General features: G+C 39.8%; 1 protein-coding gene, 4 non-coding genes and 3 pseudogenes across 5 annotated transcripts; all 8 read right to left on the bottom strand.

The window, feature by feature from the left end:
• Nucleotides 1-940: 940 nt before the first annotated feature.
• Nucleotides 941-10452, bottom strand: vps37a (VPS37A subunit of ESCRT-I). Its single transcript, XM_031289369.2, has 12 exons — nt 9993-10452; nt 7985-8059; nt 7764-7881; nt 6728-6831; nt 5645-5864; nt 5068-5138; nt 4748-4875; nt 4575-4633; nt 4195-4263; nt 1914-2057; nt 1691-1779; nt 941-1526 (listed from the first exon to the last, which is right to left on the bottom strand). The coding sequence occupies exons 1-11, from the start codon at nt 10097-10099 to the stop codon at nt 1699-1701; spliced, it is 1176 nt and encodes a 391-aa protein (XP_031145229.1). The 5' UTR covers nt 10100-10452; the 3' UTR covers nt 941-1526; nt 1691-1698.
• A 1074-nt stretch (nt 10453-11526) lies between these two features.
• On the bottom strand, nt 11527-11742 carry LOC116043114. The gene has a single exon (XR_004103391.1). It is a non-coding gene; the product is annotated as a small nucleolar RNA U3 (small nucleolar RNA).
• Nucleotides 11743-12282: 540 nt separating this feature from the next.
• LOC116043117 lies at nt 12283-12440 on the bottom strand (annotated as a pseudogene).
• A 1046-nt stretch (nt 12441-13486) lies between these two features.
• On the bottom strand, nt 13487-13691 carry LOC116043118 (annotated as a pseudogene).
• A 627-nt stretch (nt 13692-14318) lies between these two features.
• LOC116043104 lies at nt 14319-14534 on the bottom strand. The gene has a single exon (XR_004103382.1). It is a non-coding gene; the product is annotated as a small nucleolar RNA U3 (small nucleolar RNA).
• Nucleotides 14535-15303: 769 nt separating this feature from the next.
• LOC116043098 lies at nt 15304-15519 on the bottom strand. The gene has a single exon (XR_004103377.1). It is a non-coding gene; the product is annotated as a small nucleolar RNA U3 (small nucleolar RNA).
• Nucleotides 15520-16184: 665 nt separating this feature from the next.
• Nucleotides 16185-16396, bottom strand: LOC116043110. The gene has a single exon (XR_004103389.1). It is a non-coding gene; the product is annotated as a small nucleolar RNA U3 (small nucleolar RNA).
• Nucleotides 16397-16941: 545 nt separating this feature from the next.
• On the bottom strand, nt 16942-17141 carry LOC116043113 (annotated as a pseudogene).
• Nucleotides 17142-20959: the final 3818 nt, after the last annotated feature.

The raw sequence follows: 20959 nt of genomic DNA, 5'->3' as shown, positions 1-20959 counted from the left end.
ACAGCAAGTAAAGCAAACACGATTTATTCTAAATGCTTTATTACTCTAACAAATTAAATAAGAACATATAATACAAGGTGTCTGAGTCTTTGATTACAATATAGCCTATTATTAACATTATTTAAATACAGTATCCAATGTCATCAAGTTTTACTGCAGCATTTAACATAACATTATCCCAAATCTTCTGAGGCTCTTCACCAAACAAGTTCAAAAGGTGTCATAAAATAGTCGGGTTATCATAATAGTGCTCATCATAATCAGTATGTTTACATGTACACAAATAACTCGATTCATGTCAAAAGCATGAAGGTATGAATGAAGAATGAAGGTAATAGTGTGATTAAACCGTTTATATGGTTTATTGTATTCTGATTTCCCCTATAACCTCAGTTTACATAACGTGTTTGTTAAACTGGTCAATGTTTGAAATAGTTTATGTTAACATCTAGGAAACGTTTTATTAGCCTCACACAAACCTAATGCAGCAATTTAAAAAAACTGACCAGTAACCAGGTTTGTTATTTGGATTACGTTAACTCTGATTTTGAGGTACACTAGATAAGACGGTTATGGTGTTAACATGCGCCCCTTTAATCAAATTATTAATGTTTGTGCAAACACACTGATATCAAGGCTGTGTTCAAGACATTACTTAATGGGGAAAACCACAAACTTCGTAAAGTATTGACCACTGTCCAAAATTCATATGCAATTTAAATTCTAAGCTCTCCTGACAACACTGCCCTGTCCTTGCTTCTTTTTTTTTTGTTTGAATCCCAAATTTGTTTAGTTTAATTACAAATCAGGAATGCCTTGGATAGATTATCTTGACTTGTTGAAGTGACACTGCCACTGCTGAGTTTCACGTATACTGTATGTATAGTATAGTATACAACCAATTCAATGTAAACAGCAGCTTTGCAGTGTAAAGGTCGGCCTTCTGTCTGTCCGGTAGGACCTTTCTGGGATAATAAAGCAAGGACTTGACAATGATCTCAGAGATGGGAAGTACAGACACATTAGCATTTTTAACACTTCTTTTATAGTGACATTTACTTGCTCACCGCATGAAACAAAATGTAAGATTGGGAGTCCTGTCCTAAACAATTTGTATTTTCTTTCAAATGTGTCACTAATAACTCTGATCAGGTGCAGGTGTTGCTCTTATTGAGCAACGTGACATAAACATAGGAAAGAAACAACTCTTTGTCATCACTGTCAAGTTAAAACTGGACAAACAGCATATGCAATAGAAATTATCCCAAATGTGATCAATCCTTAGTAATGTGGTTGGAAAAGATAGGCATGTGTCACTCCTTCCAGTTTTGGCCTCTTGTAGTGACTCAATAGCTTACCTATCTTGCTCTCACGCAATCCAACTTCAACAGTATTTTTTAGCCCACCATTGCAATCAGCGTCTACCTATTTCTCCAAAGTGCCCATTGTTGACTCAGTGTGCTTTTCGTCCCCTCAAAAGTCTTTATCCTTTTAGTTGGCAGCAGTTGGCTGAGAAAACACCAAACCTGAGGAATAAATTTAAGAAGTAAGAAGGAGAAGGAAGAAATGATGATGACAAATGGGTTTCCCCCATGAGGGCCGCCTTTTGCAAAATGGACAGCTAAGAACCAGCAGTTTCCCTCCACAAAAGGAAAAGATGACTTGTAATCTGTTTATGTGTGGTTTGTACCTTGTGTTCTAGTGGCTGGTAGGAAACGGTCCATGTGTGTTGATGGACTGTTGCAACTTTTCCTCTTTGGCCCTTCTGCTGTGGCAAAGCTGTGGAATGGCACAAATAACAGTCAATACAACTTTCTTTAAAAATGTTTCAAACTGCACTTCTAATCACATTCAGACTAAAAAAAAGACGATATGATTATTTTTACACAAATAGTGCACTTCTGGCTTCTCACCGTTCTCTTCTCCATGAAGCTGGTCAGGAATTCGTCTATGTCTGTGCGTCCCTCCAGGAAGTTTTCAGCCGTCTCCTCCGACTCCTCCTCAGCCTGGTGGGCTGCAACTTTTAACCGAGCCTGGAGAGTACTAAGACTGCAACTCTAGTGGGGGATAAAAGACAAAAGTAAGAAACAGAAAGACATAAAGATTTAGTGTGATTCAGAGTGTTTCAAGACATGTTTGGGTTAGTTTCTTTGAACTCTTTAATATGTCCTCCTTTAGTTTCATGACAAGGTAAAAACAATGTGGCCGTATGGTTTACTGAGAGGGAGAGCATAATACCATCTAAAAGGTGTAGACACACAGACGAGGTCAGTGACTCGAGTCTGTTCGGTGTGTTACGTGCCGTTGTCCGTCCGAGGGGCCGTTGTCCTTCATTTTGGCAGATTTGACATGTATAATCGGCAGGGCGGGCACTGCCGGCAGTCGGACTCAAATGACCCATCTGATTGGTGGAGTGCTAACCCGGAAACGGGAAGCGGAATGAGCGTGACTAGAGTCTCTCAAAATCTGACGAAAATCTTTTAAACTGACCTTTGTTGATCTGAAATGAAGACAGATTCAGCAACTGCATGGCCTATTTCTCACTTAAAATGTTTTCAGAAACACGTTTCGGTGAACTATTTTAGTACAATATGAGATCGTATTCTGAACAAGCCGTGACAGTCTGTCTTTGAATTTCTGGAGAAACAAGACCCACGTGAGGCGTTCGTCCAATCAGCTGCCGGTTTTCATTTTTGGGCGACAATACAGATTAGCGCCGCCTGCTGTTATGGAGACGTACTTTTTTGACCAATTTGGGGAGACTGATCAGCCCAACTGCCTTTTCTGCCGACGTTCGACAGTCGGCTCTGTGTGTCCACACCTTAACAGAAGAGGATCGTCAAAACACGAGTGCTTATGTGTAGTAGGAGACAGATGTTGACATGTGGTTGCTAGTAAGTCTGGACTGAAGTTTATATTCAGCTGTTGTTTTTCATGTGCTTCTAACTGGTGAGTGTTCTGATTAACACAGGCCATTAAATTATGCTTAGCTTAAATCTACATTGTGTAATTTTTTGAGTTGATTCTTAGCAAAAACCCCTTTGTTCTTTCACAAATATGTACTCATTCATGTGTAATTACTTCCACCAACTAATCAAAGTATTCTCCTAAGCGTAGAATCTGACATTCAGAATCATTCAGAATACATAGGAGTGACTCGCTCGAATGACGGCAGCCATGTAGCGCCTCCATCTTTAAAATACATTAGCCAAAGAGGGACATACCTCCGCATTTCGCCCTCTTACACCTATTGGCACCATGACGAATGCAAGAGGGAGATTACTCGCCAGGGAAGCCAAAAAGAGAATTAAAACGACAACGCGACAGGCAAAGCAACAAGACCAAAGTTAATATTGGAGTGGCTAGAACAGCTGCGTGTTAACGATGGAGAGAGCTACTTTTGGGTTCAGCCACTGTAGGAGGAAGGGCTAGAAAGTAATATTCAGTTGGTTGTCATATACAATTTCACTGCTAGATGGGAGAAATTCTTACACAATGTAGCTTTAAGTTAAAAGACTTAACATAGATCAGTCCTTCCAGAAAAATGCGGGCTTGTTGCGGGCAAAACTCTTTGATTATGCAGCACGTTTTCTTAAAAAATGCGATGGAATATGCGGGATATTTATGCAATTTTATGCGATGAAATTGCGGGAACTTGCAAAAACTGCGGTTTCATCATGGCTTCATCGCAGGGTTTGCAGCTTTTCAATGATGTTCACGTCGCGTAATTACATCACTTCATAACGTTCTCATGGCAACAGGGGAAAATGGCTGCTCTTGTGTGAAGTAAACACAACATTTTTCAACTTTCTGCTAAGACATATGTGACTTTTTTGCAACGAAAATGCGGGGATTATGAAATCATGCCAGCCCCGCATATTTTGCGCGAAAATCGGCAATTTATGCGGCGAAAGTGCGGCATATTTGAAAAAATGCGCCCCCCGCATAAATATGCAGACTTTGGCTGATTATGCACTGAATTATGCGATCGCATAATCGCGTTTTTCTGGAGGGACTGATAGATTTCTTTGTGCTCCTACAATTAAAAGGGAACAACCCAAATGTTCAGTTTCAAGTCATCAAAATGGTTTAAATTAAATTAAAAAAACATCAGCAGCTTTAAAACAAATAGGAGCATCTGCACTTAAAACCTATTATCATTTAAACCACAGTGTGATGAGTGTAGCCTCTTACCTCACTGAGCTCATGCTGTCTCTGCATCCTTGTCTCAAAAGCCGACTTCATCTGAGTCAGCTGTTCATACTGTCAACAGACAAAACGCACATCATAAGCTGTTAGACAATAGCATGAATGTGTTTTTTGTGTGTGTGTTTTTTTTGGGGCATTTCCGCCTTTATTGGATAGGAAAGCTGAGATATGAAAGGGGAGAGAGAGGGGGGAAGACATGCAAGAAAACCGTCACAGGTCGGACTCCAACCCTGGACCTTCTGCGTTGAGGAATAAACCTCTGCATATGTGCGCCCGCTCTACCAACTGAGCTAACCGGCCACAGTTTGTTTGTTTGTTTGTTTGTTTGAGAGATAGACAGGGAGAGATTGGATGTAATAGCTGACCTTGTAGAGCATTTCTTGTCTTTTTCCTTCCAGCTGTGGCTCCATCTGAAGATTTTTCTCTGTAAGTGACAAACAGAGATGCACAAATCTTTGTAATGCTCAACTAAATTTAAACTTCTCTTTCATGATTGAAACATCAAGACCTTCAGTCCAGCGGCAGAAGAGGAACTTACTAGCCACATCAACTATATTGGTGATCAGTTCTTCTTTATCACTGGTGACCTGTTTCAGTTGTGGCAAACTCACAAAGAACTCCAGTAACAAATCCTCGTTTTCAGACATGTTGGACAACTGGGCCAGACTAGGTTGGGGTGCATCAGAGGTGGTAGACATAGGTAGATGTACAGCAGTAAGTAAGATAACAAGAGAACACAGACATGAATTATAGGTTCAAAAGAATGTTTTCCCTTATCTAAAACACACATTACAACCTGCTTATATAATATCTTAATTCAAAGGTGTTTTAAGTTGACAATATGTGGAAATACTTTACTTCAAGTCACAGAGTTCAGGAAAAGACTCAGGAATCTCAGGCATCTTGTACATGTGTCCGTTCAGTCCAGCCTGAAACAGACAGCAGTAGAATCAGCAAGTCACATTCTTCAATGAATTAATGTCAGTGTCGACAGATTTGTCTGAACCCGAAGGGCAATTGGTTTGTGTAAATAGCGGCAAAATCCTCAAATAAATACAAATACACACAATCAGTTTCAGGGAAAAATGGATCTAATCTGAAAGTGTTGCTTGAGAAACCTTGGGTTGTCAGTGTCAATGTTTGAGACATTGTTGTTCTACATCTTGCTTTTAGCATTCTTTTTTTTTAATAGGTTGATGAACCTGACGCCTTGCAAACTGTCAATGCTTGATTTGCTTTTCAAAGCACTGGAGCTGTGGAAAGCTCCTCTGTGTTCATTCATGACAAGCTGTTTACAAGGTAACACTTAATGTATATATATTTACTTAAATATATACACTTTCTAAAGACTTATAGCTCATATCATAGTCCTTTATAGGTTTGTAATTGTGCTTAGAATGGATGTTATCGACCCACTTATCCATTATCAGTGTACCTGTGAGTCTCCAGTAGGAACAGGCAGTGGCAGGTCAGAAATCACTCCGTATGGAGCTGGAGCTCGAGGGGGCCCATGGGCACCGTCGGCCCCTGGGTGAGGCATGAGAGCTGGAGCTGGGCCTGGCCCAGGAGGCGGCGTGTGACCGGGGCCCACGTGGCGAGGACCGTAGTGGTAAGCCTGAGTGGGGTAAGGAGCCATGCCTGACGACTTGTACATGCTGATGGGTAAATGCGGGAGGAAATGAGATTATTTCACTAAAGTATTCAAAATATAGTAAAAAATGTATTTATTTTACAAGCTGGGTCTTTTTACAATACCGGGCTATTTATGACTATAGTTTGACACAAATCTAACGCCGGCCAATGATGGGCCAGATGCAAAAAACTCTGTGTAGAGTCACAACTAAAACTGTGTGTAGGCTACACACAAAGACAGAAATATGCATAGTTCTTTTAGTCTGATCTATATGCCTGATTCGGTTTTATATATATGGAACTGGGCGAATGTGCATGAGCCTCATTTCCACTCCCACAGTTAGCCCTAAATGGATGTAGAAACACCCTTAAACACCGTTTGCATGTTGATAGTTGTGTCCACTCCACGTCAGAAGGATGATCAATGATTTATTTAGCTCTCATGTTGAAACAGACTTCACAGGGTGCTTTACAATTCAGGATCAAATGAAGCGATTACTAACAGGGAGATAATGGCTCAAATGTAAGTAAAAAAAATGATGAAATGTGTCACTCATAAATCATTCAAAATGAAATTCATAAATGTGCCTTGGATTGACATTTTACAGAACTGTGGCGACTAACATAAATAACAACACACTCAGTGAAATTGGAAAACGACCTAAAAAAACAATGCTACCTGTCTCTCAACTTGTATTCAATCTCCTCCTTATCATATCACCCGCAGCTATCGCAGCTTAAATCCTGTGTATGCCTGGTCTGAAGTATGCGTGAGGTGTGCACATTCCTACTTTATAAAAAACAGTTTATGATAGGCGTAGCTCTACGCATAGTTTATACATCTGGTCTCAGGGGACTTAATCCATGAATATAAGAGGAAACTCACTATGGAAAGCCAGCAGAGCCAGTTGACATCAAGGCAGGAGGACTTTTCCAGAACTCGTCCAGCAGACTCTGAATGACCTTACCCAGATCAGAGTGCATCCCAAACTACAACATACACAATAAGTAAAATAATTAAAATAAAGTGAGATCATAAAACTAAAGCACGAACTAGCAAAAAAGTTAAAGAAGAAGAAAGATGCAAGAAGAGAACCATGAAAAAGAAAAAAAACAAGTCGATGTTACTACAGGCTATTGGGAAGAATCTGGAAAAGGCTGAAAAAAACAGGTTTGGAGGTTGCGCACTGGATCACGGGCTATGGCACACAACTCGCATCTCACTTTGGATCATCTTTTACTATATCAAAGTGCACCCACACTTTAGATTTTCTTTTCCCAGACATTTTCAGTTAAAGATTTAAATCCCTGCCGCCTAGATTCTCCTCCGTCGGTCACGGATCATGGAAAGTGAAACTGAAATCTGTCATGGGGCGGTTGGATTTATTCACGCACTTAAAAAGATTTATTAATAGCTTCTTTCTTTGCACATTTTTATTTACAGCATTGTATGTTGATATTTATGTCATAGGCTGTATATTAACTTATTTGGAGAAAACAGGTAGTTCTATGTAAAATCAGACATTGAGCTACACACAAAATGGCACGATCCTCGTTTCACAACGCGTCTGCGAAGCTTCGACTGTGAGATTAGCAGTCGAATCAGGCTCCTTCGATCAAAGCATCAAATATTCAACTATTCGGGGTCACCCCTATCCGTTATGATCAGGTTTTTTGAGTATGCTGTTTATGTATTTGTACGTGTAAACAACACTTTCTTGTTTTGACCTGGAGAAGCCCTTATCGACCGACAAAGATGATCAGAAACCTGCACAATGATGACAAGAAATGTCAAAAACAAACTATGTTTCATTTCAAAATCCTAATAGAGAATTTGGACTGAGGATGCAGTAAGGACGGGCTCTGTGCTGAGACAGCACACAGTTTTTAAATCTAGACAAGAAAGCCTAGTGACTACTTACGTTAGTAATGAGAGGGCTAGTGATAATGGTGCCATTATTGCCGTCGACTAAATGATGACCAACAGGGGGGTAGACACTAACCACCGGCTTCTCCTGGGGGAACTGAGGAGGCAGCAGACTAGAGGAAAGAGAAGTGATTCAGCTTTCAAGAATCCCAGAAACAGGATATATAACAAGTTATAAAATATGTGATCTGACTGTATATGCAAAGATGTACTCACATGTTAACACTAATGGTGGAGTTGTTGACTGTGAATGGTATTCTGTACTCCACATCCTTCTGGATCTCTGCGAGGCTGTTGAGTAACACAAACATATAATCAGTAATGATCAGCACATTTCAACGTATTGAACATCTTCAATAAATGTATATGAACCTTCTGCTGGTTTAGAGAGAGAGCTTTTAATGTCTTTCCTAACCCAATACTTATATACTACTTCGTAGATAAATAACATAACTCCACCATGGGAAGCAGAGCATTCAGCCGCTCTGCTCCCCGTCTCTGGAATTCATTACCACCCCAACTCAGAAACATTGATTCCTTCCCCCATTTCAAATTGCAACTCAAAACACATCTGTTTAAAACTGCCTATTCCACTTGATGTCAATTGCTCTGCCTCTTTCTGTTGTTTCTATTTTATTCTTTATTTTTATTTTTTTGCTGCTTTTACATGTCTTATGTATCTCTGTACGGTGTCCTTGAGTGCCGAGAAAGGCACCTTTACATAAAATGCATTATTATTATTATTATTATTATTATTATAACGGCAAATGTGTTGTAAAGCTGATCCCAGTATAAATTTGTCTCGTTGCATTACCACCGCATGGCTATGTTCCACCAGTGACCGTCGCCTACTATTACTGTTTGCAATAACTGCATTGCTTGTTTTCTGCAGTCATCACTTCAAAAAGTTTTTGTCTATTGCAAAAAATTAAATGGCTATTATTGTTATTGGCCCCAGAAGTAATATCAGATTTTTATATAATCCATACCTTTCACAGTATACCTAAGAAGAAATAATTATCCCTACAAAAGCAAAAGAGAGCTGCATGTCAAGAAGCCCTGGCCTTTCACCCATTCCAATATAGTCTATCAAGAGTATGAATTCTCTTTTCACATCAATTTATTCCTTAACATCATTGCCATGACACAAGCAGCCTTCACCACAGCACATTAGCCTTTGTGACCTCTGCAATCCCATGAACTTCACATCCGTAGTGTAATCCTGTTTCTTTGTCACACACACACACACACACACACACACACACACACACACACACACACACACACACACACACACACACACACACACACACACACACACACACACAAGAGCTGAACCAAGAGAACAGTTTATGCTGGGATGCTGGCACTGAGATGACAGAGCTCCTTAGTAAACAAAGGCTAATACTTTAATCGCCAGTCTAATTAGCTAGCTCCTCCTAAAACTACATGCGTGACACGTTGGCATGGCAAACACTGGAATGGTCACAGGATAGGACCAGCCAGTTACAACTATTGTCATCATACCTTAAAATAGATTAACTGTCAATAGCTGACTCGATTAGCTAGCCCAGTGGTTCCCAAACATTTTTACGTCAAGGATCCCTAAACTGACACAAATTAGACCACAAACCCCACATTTGATAAGATTTGGTCCCAGGGGCCCCCATCTGATACATGTTTGATTTAAAATGGATGAAATTATAGTATAAATAAATGAATCCCCTTTGTGCTGGGGACTCCCTGGAACCCTCTCAAGAACCCCGGACACCACTGACCTAGCCAGCTAACACAGCGCCCTGGCGAATCACACCCAGCTAGTTAGCTATGAGAAAAGGTTAGCAAACATTAGCTGCTCAACGAACACAGTGGGGCATGTCAAAGCAGTGGTTGTGGGTCCACGTAAATCGTGTCTATAATTTTGACAGATTTACTGAATCGCAGGGACAATTGTGTGTGAAAAGCGAGGCTATACACGCTATACTGTTTGTTAGCCTAACGTTCTTCCTCTGGTTGAACGGTGAGGCTTGCGGCTAGCTATGCTAAGTAAACATCAGCTGTATGTGTAAACACAGTCAACATGTTTTTATCAAAAATCGTTCGCAAAATTGACAGGAAACATTACATGGACCATATTCTCCTTTGAAAAACTAGTGTTATATTTAACAAGCTAATCAGCAGCACCTGGGTCCGGTTTTATGTGACCGGTTACCGTTCATTTTACCTGGGATGTGCGGCTTTCAGTGACTCGATCTGCCGTTGTCTTTGTTGCTGTAGGCTGTTCAGAGGGAGAGATCCGGAGCCTTTGGACAGGGGGAAAAGCCAGTTCATCCTCTCCTGGCGAAACCGCGGACTGAACTTGGTAACAGAATGTAAAGGCCGACTACAGACGAAATGGAAGAGAAAGTGAGAATGAACACGGTGTGGAGATTTGTGGTGCTGACTCCTGTTAGCTGGTTTGTTGTCCACACGGTATTTACTTTGTATTTACGTTCCAAAGTAAGATAGCATATCCTTATGTGTCGAATAAAATGTTAACTCCGTTTTATCTACTAAGAGTTTGTATGTAATTGTAGCTCTGTCATTAATATTTCTGAGGCGAGAGATAATTATAGCTTAAGGAAAACAACCTCGAGAGTAAGCAGCACAAGCTTGAACTTATTTACGTATTACGTCACGCAGCAATATACGTAAAGCGCAACTTCCTGTTTTTATATTGTTTTTCACAATAAAAACTCCTTAAAGCTATACAAAATGATTTATTTTAATAGGAATTAGGTGATCGATGCAAAACGAAAAGAACAGCCTTTTCAAAAAGGTATTTTTTATTTTTCAAAAAGACACCTCTACCATTATGATGAATCATGCACAGTTGAAGGAACAGATCGTTCATGTCACTCAAATAATTGTACCAATGATATTGATTTATGGATGGACATTTCTGGATCTCCAAGAGACAATGGACAGCACCTTTTTTAACTATTATATATATATATATATATATATATATATATATATATGTTATTATTATTAATATATATATATACAGATAATCATTTGGATCATTTGGGATAACCAGAAACATGGTATGTATTTTCCGTGTAAACCCCTAAACACATTGAGATGATCCTTAAGCACTAACAAATGTGTTGAATGCATATCCTTCCTCATCCTCCTTCCTTTTCAAAACCGATAATTAGATATAAAGTATTTTAAATCTGGAATTGTTTACATCCATGTGTACTTGCTAGCAGTCTTCTTCCCTGCCTGTGTTGGAGAATTGCTGCATTTCTTGGTGCATTACTGCCACCTGTAGATCAGTGGAATAGTGTGAAACCATTGGCACATGTATAAAAACAGCTCCACAGCACTACACAAGGTCAAACACTCCACAGGGAATCTTCTACATTATAGATCCTTAGCAGATTGACAGTAGGCTTTAGCCTCAGTTTCATAACTTCCAGGACTACAACATGGTTGTATTTAATTATGTAGTACCCATATTAAATATTTAGTAAAGTACCAATTCTTTATTATTATCATTCTTATTTTCTATAACCTTTAAAAAACAAAAAAGGATATTACAAAGTCAGAAAAATAGCTGCTCATCCTAAAAGTTGGGAAATCATTCTTCACTAACCTTTTCCACTCCTGACCAGCCAAATCTTTCAAATTTGGAAATAAGTTAGATTAAATAGAATGCTTGATGTGATTTTGTATTATCCTCAATGATCTTAGTTTTCCAAATATTGGCAGCTCCCACTCTCACCACATTCCCTTCCTCTATTCTCCACGAAGATGCTAAAAACAATCATCAATCACAAATAGAATGTGAAGTTAATCATTACTGTCCATCAGATTTACTGTCAGAAAAGAATATCACTACGCATCATCATGGTTAGCGAGATCAAACACTTTAGAAACACATTTCTCAAGTCAAGAACTAAAAAAATGATCCCTGAAAATATAGTCTTAGCAACTCTGAGGGTGAAAACAGGAAGTCATTCACAGGACGATAACTCTCACTCATGGTTCGTCCTTGCCTGTCACACATGACCAAAACGACAGGCTTTGAGTAGTAAACAAAGTATAACCGTAACAAAAACCATGTCAATAAAACTTAAGTCTAAACTGTTAATAAAGCTGTTAATTTAATGTTAACTAGTGAGTTGAACTGAACGTTAAGACGTGTTTCAGTTTAGTGAGTGGGACTACTACAGTCAGCGCTCCGGTCAAGCTCTGAATGAGTCGGAGAACTCATCTTTTGAACAAATCTTTTTAGTGAACTGATCCTAGTGATGAAGTACACTGTAAAGAACAACTTTCCCCATCACCACTACTTTATCTCATTGACTGGAAGAAGTCATCTAGGCTGTAAAGGACCAGTTTACCTTCAAGACACTATAAAACTTCATTTTAATCAATTTACATTTAACACTAAAACACACTCTAATTATCAATTCAGTATTAAGTAATATTACCTTAAATGTACTTATATTCAACAGATAGCAGCAACCACTGTGATCATATATGAATTAAATTCGTACTCTCTGTCAGCTTCACGCACAGAAAGAATATCACAACTCAACTGCTTGGTCAGCAAGACCAAACACTTTAGAAACACATTTCTCAAGTCAAAAACTATAGAAATGATCCCTGAAAGTATAGTCTTGGTTAGAGTGAGGGTGAAAACTGCATCTCATTCACTAGATGCTTACTGTCACTGAGGGTTCCTCTCTGCCATTAATAAACTCGTCTAGTTTCTGTGTTTCGTCCAGTCATGTGTGTTTTTGTGCACAGCATAGCACATCCAATCACTGCTTGACTCTGACAGCACAGCTGTGATACAGAGATAAACACTGAGATAGAGGAAACACTTGTATGAAAGTAAGAAAGTGAGAAAAGGAAAGAAAGTGGATTTTGTTCCAGTGGTGTAGTCCAGGGTATACGCTGGTATACGGCGTATACCTACTTATTTTTCAGTCAGCATTGCGTATACCCACTTCTAAATCCCCCCTGATGCGCACCATTCAGTAATATCTGTGAGCCAGATTGCCCATTTTTTCCTCAAGGATAGTGAAGCCATGACCCACCCTCCTCTGCCTCTAATTGGCTGGTACTCGCTGCTTTCACTGATTAGATTGGTTAACTTTAGGCATGAGGACTGATGAGCCAATCAGAGGCAGAGAAGGGCGGGTCATGCCGAGGAAAATATCGCTAATACCTCAGGTGCCAGTGAAAAAAAAACAAAAAAAACCTCAGGTGCCGGTGCCACTTGACTACGATAACGGCAGCAGACCAAACAACAGCTGAAGAAATAACACAAGCGGCGGTGTGCCACCCCAGTTGATGGAAGACATAATTCTGAGGTAAGTTTTAAGGTGGTTTCCAAATGAATAATTATTTTAAACTACTGGCAAATTGCCAGTGGCAATATGACTGCACATTTAGAGGAGAAGAGATAACACCATGTTTGCCTCATGATAAATACATTTTACATTCATCCAGGCTGCTTGTGTGACCAGTAGTAACTACAAACTGCTCCTAATCAAGTCATGATCATTTTATAATAGTGAGCAAGTAGAAATGACAGATTTTTGGGTAAACTAAATCATAGTCTTACATGTCACTGTTTCTAAAACAGGGCTTTTTTCTGGACTACTTTAAAAAAAAAAAAAAAAAAAGGTGAAAACTGAGAGTATACCCACTTCTCCAGGGACCACTACACCACTGTTTTGTTCAAAGATTACAAATACTAAAATACGCCATAGGAACCATCATCAATAACAGAACAGATGAACTGAATCATTATTCAATGTCTGCTTAATCCTCAGACAGCAGTATTAACACTCATCATTGTGGTCAGCAGATAAAACTCTTTTTAAATCCCTCAGGTAACCTTAGCAGGGCAAAGGTTAGCCTGGTTGACACCAGACCCTTCTCAGTAGTAGCCTAACTGAGAAGGTCTGGGCAAGCTTCATTCAAAGATAATTTCCAAAGGGGCGTCACCAACGGACTCCACTCAAATGCCTCTGGGCGCAATTGGATAGTCCTTCAACCAATCAGACCAACGATCCGGGTGACATAGCAGCTACAGCGACATCAATGGGTTGCTGCGCTTCGGTGGCCGTTATGTTGAATGTAAACAAAAATCTGCTTCCCGTCGCTGCGCTATCGTCATCGTGTAAAGCCCACCTCAACGGTTGTGATTGGTGCCTCAATTTGGAAAAATTGGCCAGACTGACTTGCAGAGCAAATCTCAAATTTGCCAGAAGTTCGTCAGGGTTTTCCCAGAAAAGGCAAAGGTTCTAAAGATCCACTCATTTCAGCAACTGCAAATCAAGAACAACTAACTATCAATGTTTAATTGATTATTAAAATTAGTATAATTTTTTTCCTGCTGACTGAGAGACTGTTTAACCTACTCACTGATTCAGTGATAAACCTTAGTAAACCTTCAAAAAGCCATTACAAATTTAACCTTCAATATCACTGAATTAAAGCAAATAAAGCTTCCTTTATTGCATTGAAAAGCCAAATATCTGAAGCTACCACTCAAATCATATTCTCTTCCTCAATGCTCCATGAAGGAGCAAGGAACGATCATCAATGACAGAGAGCATATGAAGCGAATCAGTACTCTCTGTCAGCTTCACGCTCAGAAAAGAATATCACGACTCATCATCGTGGTGAGCGAGACCAAACACTTTAGAAACACATTTCTCAAGTCAGAAACTATAGAAATGATCCCTGAAAGTATAGTCTTAGTTTGACTGAGGGTGAAAACTGCATCTCATTCACTGCAGAGTGATTGTCACTCAGGGTCTAGAGGTACAGAAGCTAATCGTTACGTGCTTCAGATGACTCTGAGGTGAGAAAATCTATTTAGATTTTTAAGAAGACCAATATGTAGATTGAATTAGATTATCAGTTACTGTTTGTCTCAATAATTCTGTTTCAGCCTACTTATTTTCTACAATAAATGCTCCAGTCATTTATTTGCATTAAAACTGGTTCTTAACATTTCTGGAGTTGAACGACCAAGCTCTTCATTCACAGACCAAAGGATGGTTGAACCTGCTGCATTCAGACTTTAGCCACAGTTTCAACCTCCACACCTGGGTAAAGTGGAAAAAACTTAAATGAAGACATGCCAATCAAGCACAGCCTGTAATGGCCACACAGTCTGATTAGTCAAGTGAAAACACCTGTGTGAGTGTAACATGGATGTGTAGAGATGGGCTTCCAAACAATGCACCTTTCTGACATTTTGACATGTCACAGTAGGAAAAGCAAAGGTATAAATAAAAATGAATTACAGCTGAACTCCATTTCCATTTTTACAAAAGAAATAAGACATTACAAAGTAAGGAAAGTAGGTGCTGATCTTTGAGATTGGTACATTCCTCTCATGTAACCTTGTCTACCACTGACAAGCCAAATATTTCAAGACTAGTGAAAACTACGTTAAGAAGATAGCTTAACATAATATTTTATTACATTCACTCTTAATAGTTTCCCACATATGTGCTACTACCACTCTGATCATATTCTCTTCCTCAATGCGCCATTAAGAAGCAAAGAAAGGTCATCAATGACAGAGAGCATATGAAGCAAATCATTACTCTCTGTCAGCTTCACACTCAGAAAGGAATATCACGACTCATCATCGTGGTTAGCGAGACCAAACACTTTAGAAACACATTTCTCAAGTCAGAAACTATAGAAATGATCCCTGAAAGTATAGTCTTGTTTAGACTGAGGGTGAAAACTGCATCTCATTCACTGGATACTTACTGTCACTGAGGGTTCCTCTCTGCCATTAATAAACTTGTCCAGTCATGTGTGTTTTTGTGAATAACAGCATTGCACAGCCAATCACTGCTTGACTCTGACAGCACAGCTGTGATACAGAGATAAACACTGAGATAGAGTAAACACTTGTATGAAAGTAAGAAAGTGAGAAAAAGAAAGAAAGTGGATTTTGTTCTAAGATTACAAATACTAAAATATGCCATAGGAACCATCATCAATAACAAAACAGATGAACTGAATCATTATTCAATGTCTGCTTCCCTCTCAGACAGCAGTATTAACACTCATCATTGTGGTCAGCAGATAAAACGCTTTTTAAATCCTTCAGGTAACTTTAGCAGGGCTGAAAATAACTACTTTTTTAATCAAAGAGAAATTTATTTTAGCAGCTGAAAACAAAGAACGACTGGGTGTCAATGTTCAATAAATTAACAAAACTTGTATCATTTTATTTCTGTTAAATGAACAAACATTTATCTGACTCCCTGTTTCAGTGATAACCCTTGGCCAGCCCTCAAAGCCACTTAAAAATTAATTTATGGTATCTCTGTAGAAAAGAACATTAAGCTTCTTTTTTTTACAGAACCACATACTGGCAATTACCACTCTGAACATATTCCTCTCCTCAATGCTCCAAAAAAAAGCAAAGAATGATCATCAAAGACAGAGCATATGAAGTGAATCATTACTCTGTTAGTGTCAAGCTCACAAAGGAATATCACGACTCATCATCGTGGTTAGCGAGACAAATCACTTTAGAAACACATTTCTCAAGTCAAGAACTATAGAAATGATCCCTGAAAGTATAGTCTTAACAAAGCTGAGGGTGAAAACAAGAAGTCATTCACAGGACGATCATTCTCACTCATGGCTCGTCCTTGCCCGTCACACATGACCAAAACGACAGGCTTTGAGTAGTAAACAAAGTATAACCGTAACAAAAACCATGTCAATAAAATTTAAGTCTAAACTGTTAATAAAACTGTTAATTTAATGGTCACTATTGAGTTGAACTGAACGTTAAGACGTGTTTCAGTTTAGTGAGTGGGACTACTACAGTCGGAGCTCCGGTCAACCTCTGAATGACTCGGTGAACTCATCTTTAGAACAAATCTTTTTAGTGAACTGATCCTAGTGATGAAGTACACTGTAAAGAACAACTTTTCCCATCACTACTACTTTATCTCACTGACTGGAAGAAGTCAGCCAGGCTGTAAAGAACCAGTTTATCTTCAAGACAATGTAAAACTTCATCTATTTAATCAATTTAAATTAAAAACTAAAACACACTATGTAATTATCAATTCAGTATTAAGTAATATTACCTTAAGTTCACTCATTTGCCACAGATAGCAGCAACCACTCCGATCATATTCTCTAAGAAGTAAAAAACGGTCACCAACGACAGAGAGGACATGAAGCAAACCATTATTCTCTGTCAGCTTCACGCTCAGAAAAGAACATCATGACTCATCATCGTGGTGAGCGAGACCAAACACTTTAGAAACACATTTTTCAAGGTAGCAACTTTAGAAATGATCTCTGAAAGTATAGTCTTACTTTGATTGAGGGTGAAAACTGCATCTCATTCACTGCAGAGTGATTGTCACTCAGGGTCTAGAGGTACAGAAGCTAATCGTTACGTGCTTCAGATGACTCTGAGGTGAGAAAATCTATTTAGATTTTTAAGAAAACTAATTTGTAGATTGAATTAGATTTTCAGTCACTTTCCTAGTCTTTTCAGTCTCATTCTGTTTCAGCCTACTTATTTTCTACAATAAATGCTCCAGTCATTTCTATGCATTAATACTTGTTCTTAACATTTCTCGAGTTAAACGACCAAGCTTCAGAGACCAAGCCACTGTTTCAACCTCCACCTGAGTAAAATGGAAAAAACTTAAATGAATACATGCCATTCACAGCCAATCACTGCGTGACTCTGACAGCACAGCTGTGATACAGAGATAAACACTGAGATAGAGGAAACACTTGTATGAAAGTAAGAAAGTCAGAAAAGTAAAGAAAGTGGATTTTGTTCAAAGATTACAAATACTAAACTAGAACTGCAAGCAGTTATGACGGGGTCCAAGCCTCCGATGCCAGTCGCCCCTGACGCCCCGGGAAGCTGCGCCACTCGCCCCCGATGACCCGGGGAGCTGCGCCAAAGCGGGGCCTAAAGCATTATGTGGGGGGGGGGGCAAACATTGGTGAATATCGAGAGGTTTGATCCGCAAGATCTGCGGTACGGTGTGAGCCGCGATGTCTGCGGTACATTGCTGTTGCAAATGTAGTGGTTAACAGTTCATCTCCATGCATACACAGACTACCTTTAACAATTCTCTACAATAAACAAACTTCTTAACCCCCCTGACCACAGGGGACAGCAGAGAGAAATGAGAGAGTGACTGAGAGGGGGGAGGGGGGAGGCAGGTGTGGTGGTTGAAGGAGCAGGGGAGGTGGTCAGGTTGTTGTAAATGGTGTCACAGGCACAGGCCCTTTAAAAAAAAGTAGTCAAAAATGGTTTGCATTTCAGAACCTTAGGAAATGGACAGCGGCCGACGCGAACACACACGTCTATTAACTCGATAATTAAGCCGTAAAGTAGGTTTCATCTCAGGACAGCGCCACTTCTCATAAATACAGATAGGATTGGAGATGAAAAGTTTAACTGACACATAACCGCGATCAGCTTCGTGGGAAATTAAGAATCAATGTCACCGACATAACCAAAACTATGACAGACGCTCCACTTAGCACCAACTGCAATGTTTAATTTTAAATGAATGTAGCCTACTGGCAGTCTGGCACACGTGGGTGCTCAGTATTTTCCGTGGGTGCTCGAACTCCGGAGCACCCACGGTATCGGCGCGTACGAATGGTGTTGATTTTGGATTGAAAAAGTGAGAGAAAAGAGTTGCATTTGTCCACTGTGAAGGTTGTAGTATCTTTGTCAGGTCGGTTAAGAAGTTTGTTTTTTAACGGTAGGAGGTAAATATCAGTAAATATTGAGAAGTGTGAGCTGCAAGGTCTGTGGTACAATCCCATTGCAAATATGTCATTAACAGTGATTGAGTTAAAGTGCCAAAACATGTCTACGTTGATTATAGCGCCCCCTAATGGCCGATCTTCGCCAAAGTTGGTACGGAGCCTCAGAGCGGCATGCTGAACGAGCAACACAAGTTTCGTGTTGATTGCCTGTACTGTGGCAGAGATATTGCAATTGCAAATTTCCCATTTAAATGCATTGAGTTATTGGCCAAAACAAATAAACGTTGCTTATAGCGCCCCCTAAAGGCCGATCTTCGCCAAATTTGGTACAGAGCCTCAGAGCGGCATGCCGAACGAGCACCACAAGTATCGTGTTGATTGCATTTACTGTGGCAGAGATATTGCAACTGCAATTTTCCCATTTAAATGCATTGAGTTATTGGCCAAAACAAATAAGCGTTGCTTATAGCGCCCCCTAAAAGCCGAAATTCGCCAAATTGGGTACAGAGCATCATAGTGGGATGTTGAACAATGATCTCAAGTTCTTTGCTGATAACATTTAAATTGGCCGAGATATAAGATGATATGTGTGTGGTAGCTAGCTAGGAAAATTTGTTTGGTCGTCAAATGCGCATACTTTAACGTAGCAAAATTCCTTGAGTAACTTTTGGTCACATCCATCTGGAGATGCTACCGACCAGGTTTCGTGCTGATCCGTCGCACGGCCTAGGACGAGTTCGAAAAAGTTGGTTTTGCGCATTGCGTGATATTGCGAAAAAGATTTTAAGCAGAAATGGGCGTGGCCTATATCATTTGATTCAGCTTGATTCAAGGAACACGTGGATGTAAGGATTTCTAATGTGCGATGTGTAATGTGGGAGTTAAAGGCAAAAAACCATTATAGCGCACATGTGTAATTTTTGGTAGGTGTGGTCCATGACCCATTGTCTATCTACCCTGTAAATTTAAAGTTGTTCACATTAGTGTAAGTGGTGAATCTAGACTTGGGTCCCATAGGCCACGCCCACTTTGACCCCTCAGTACCCTACTCTTGGGTTGGCCTCAGGAGTGTCCCTAGATGGTACCCATCAAATTTTGTAAAAATCGGATGAGCCGTTCATGAGCTATAAACTTTTTGTACTTGTAGCGCCCCCTAGTGACCAATTTCCGTAAAAAAACGCGTGGGGGACCTCCAGAGCATCATGGCAAACAAGAATCTAAAGTTTGGCATTGATAGCATTTATTTTGGCAAAGTTGGTGTTTTAATAGTTATCTACACAAATTTGTTCGTGCGTAATATGCGCAATTTTTATCCTATAAAAACTATTTTTATTAAACTTTTTGTCAGGTCGGTCTGGAGATGCTACGGTCCAAGTTTCGTGCAGATCGGTCGCAAGTTTGGGGTCCCCTGCTGGAGCTGCTCCCCCCGCGACCCCAGGGTTTCCTGCAGCATTTTGCAGTTTAGGCGGCCCGCCTAACAACACGCGAATGCCGCCTTAATTAAGTCTTAAAGAAAAAAAATATATAACTGCCGTGTTACTCTGTCCTGTTTGAGTGGCTGTAATGTAGAAGTCGCATCAACACAGTCTATAGGAAACAAGGTAACAGCGAGTTGTCAAGATACCACCAATCACAATAGAAAGAACATTTGCTGGCGGTGAGTGTAACTGTCATTTATTCACATTTAAAGGGATAAATCGCCATTTCACCATCGCGTGTGCGTCGCAGTTTGTCAACAAATGTGTGGCAGCTGGGGCATGCCCGGGCAGAGACGGGGTGAGTGGACTTACCGGAGTGTTGGCATATGGTGGGCAGAGAACATTTATATATGTTTCTCTGTCCTGTTCTTCACATCAGTGAGGCTTTCTTCTCTTGTTTCAACGAAATGAATACATGACGAAGTGACTACAACTATCCATCACCTCTCACGCGTGGATTCTCAACGTCCCGGCTGTTGCCAGGTCTTTGAGACACAGCAGTTGTCTGTTTTTTTTTAATCACTACACGCGGTTCACAATACACGGTTAGTTAGCGTAGTTAACAGTGAAGCTATGGGCTGAGCTCTGTTATCTCAGCGCAATTTGTTTTGGAGAAGATTTGTCAGGCAAAGTGGAAGAGAGCGTCACGGAGGATAACGGGAGCAATGCAAGTAAAATTGTTCACACTCAAACACTTCTTTTGAAAATAGTTTAATGAGCTTAAAATTGCAAATTGCAACTGTTATTTCGAAAAGCTGGTTATTTATTAATTATTTATTATTATTTAAATGTAATATTTAGTGTAGTGTTTAGTATAGAGTCTGCACTACAGAGGTGTATTAATTACATATTTAAATTTTATATTTAGTGTGGTGTGTAGTACAGAGTCTGTACTACAGATGCCACCCCC

The sequence above is a fragment of the Sander lucioperca genome, chromosome 4 (assembly GCF_008315115.2).
Source record: "Sander lucioperca isolate FBNREF2018 chromosome 4, SLUC_FBN_1.2, whole genome shotgun sequence".
Lineage (NCBI taxonomy): Eukaryota > Metazoa > Chordata > Actinopteri > Perciformes > Percidae > Sander > Sander lucioperca.
The sequence above is the reverse complement of the archived record's forward strand: the minus strand, read 5'-3'. Positions and strand labels throughout refer to the sequence as shown.

Coding starts and splice junctions, on each gene's coding strand:
- vps37a (XM_031289369.2), bottom strand. CDS start 10,099: ATGAACTGGCTTTTCCCCCTGTCCAAAGGCTCCGGATCTCTCCCTCTG. Junction 6,832..7,763: donor CTAGCCCTCTCATTACTAAC/GTAAGTAGTCAC, acceptor TGTATGTTGTAG/TTTGGGATGCACTCTGATCT. Junction 4,876..5,067: donor CCTGAACTCTGTGACTTGAA/GTAAAGTATTTC, acceptor ACCCCAACCTAG/TCTGGCCCAGTTGTCCAACA.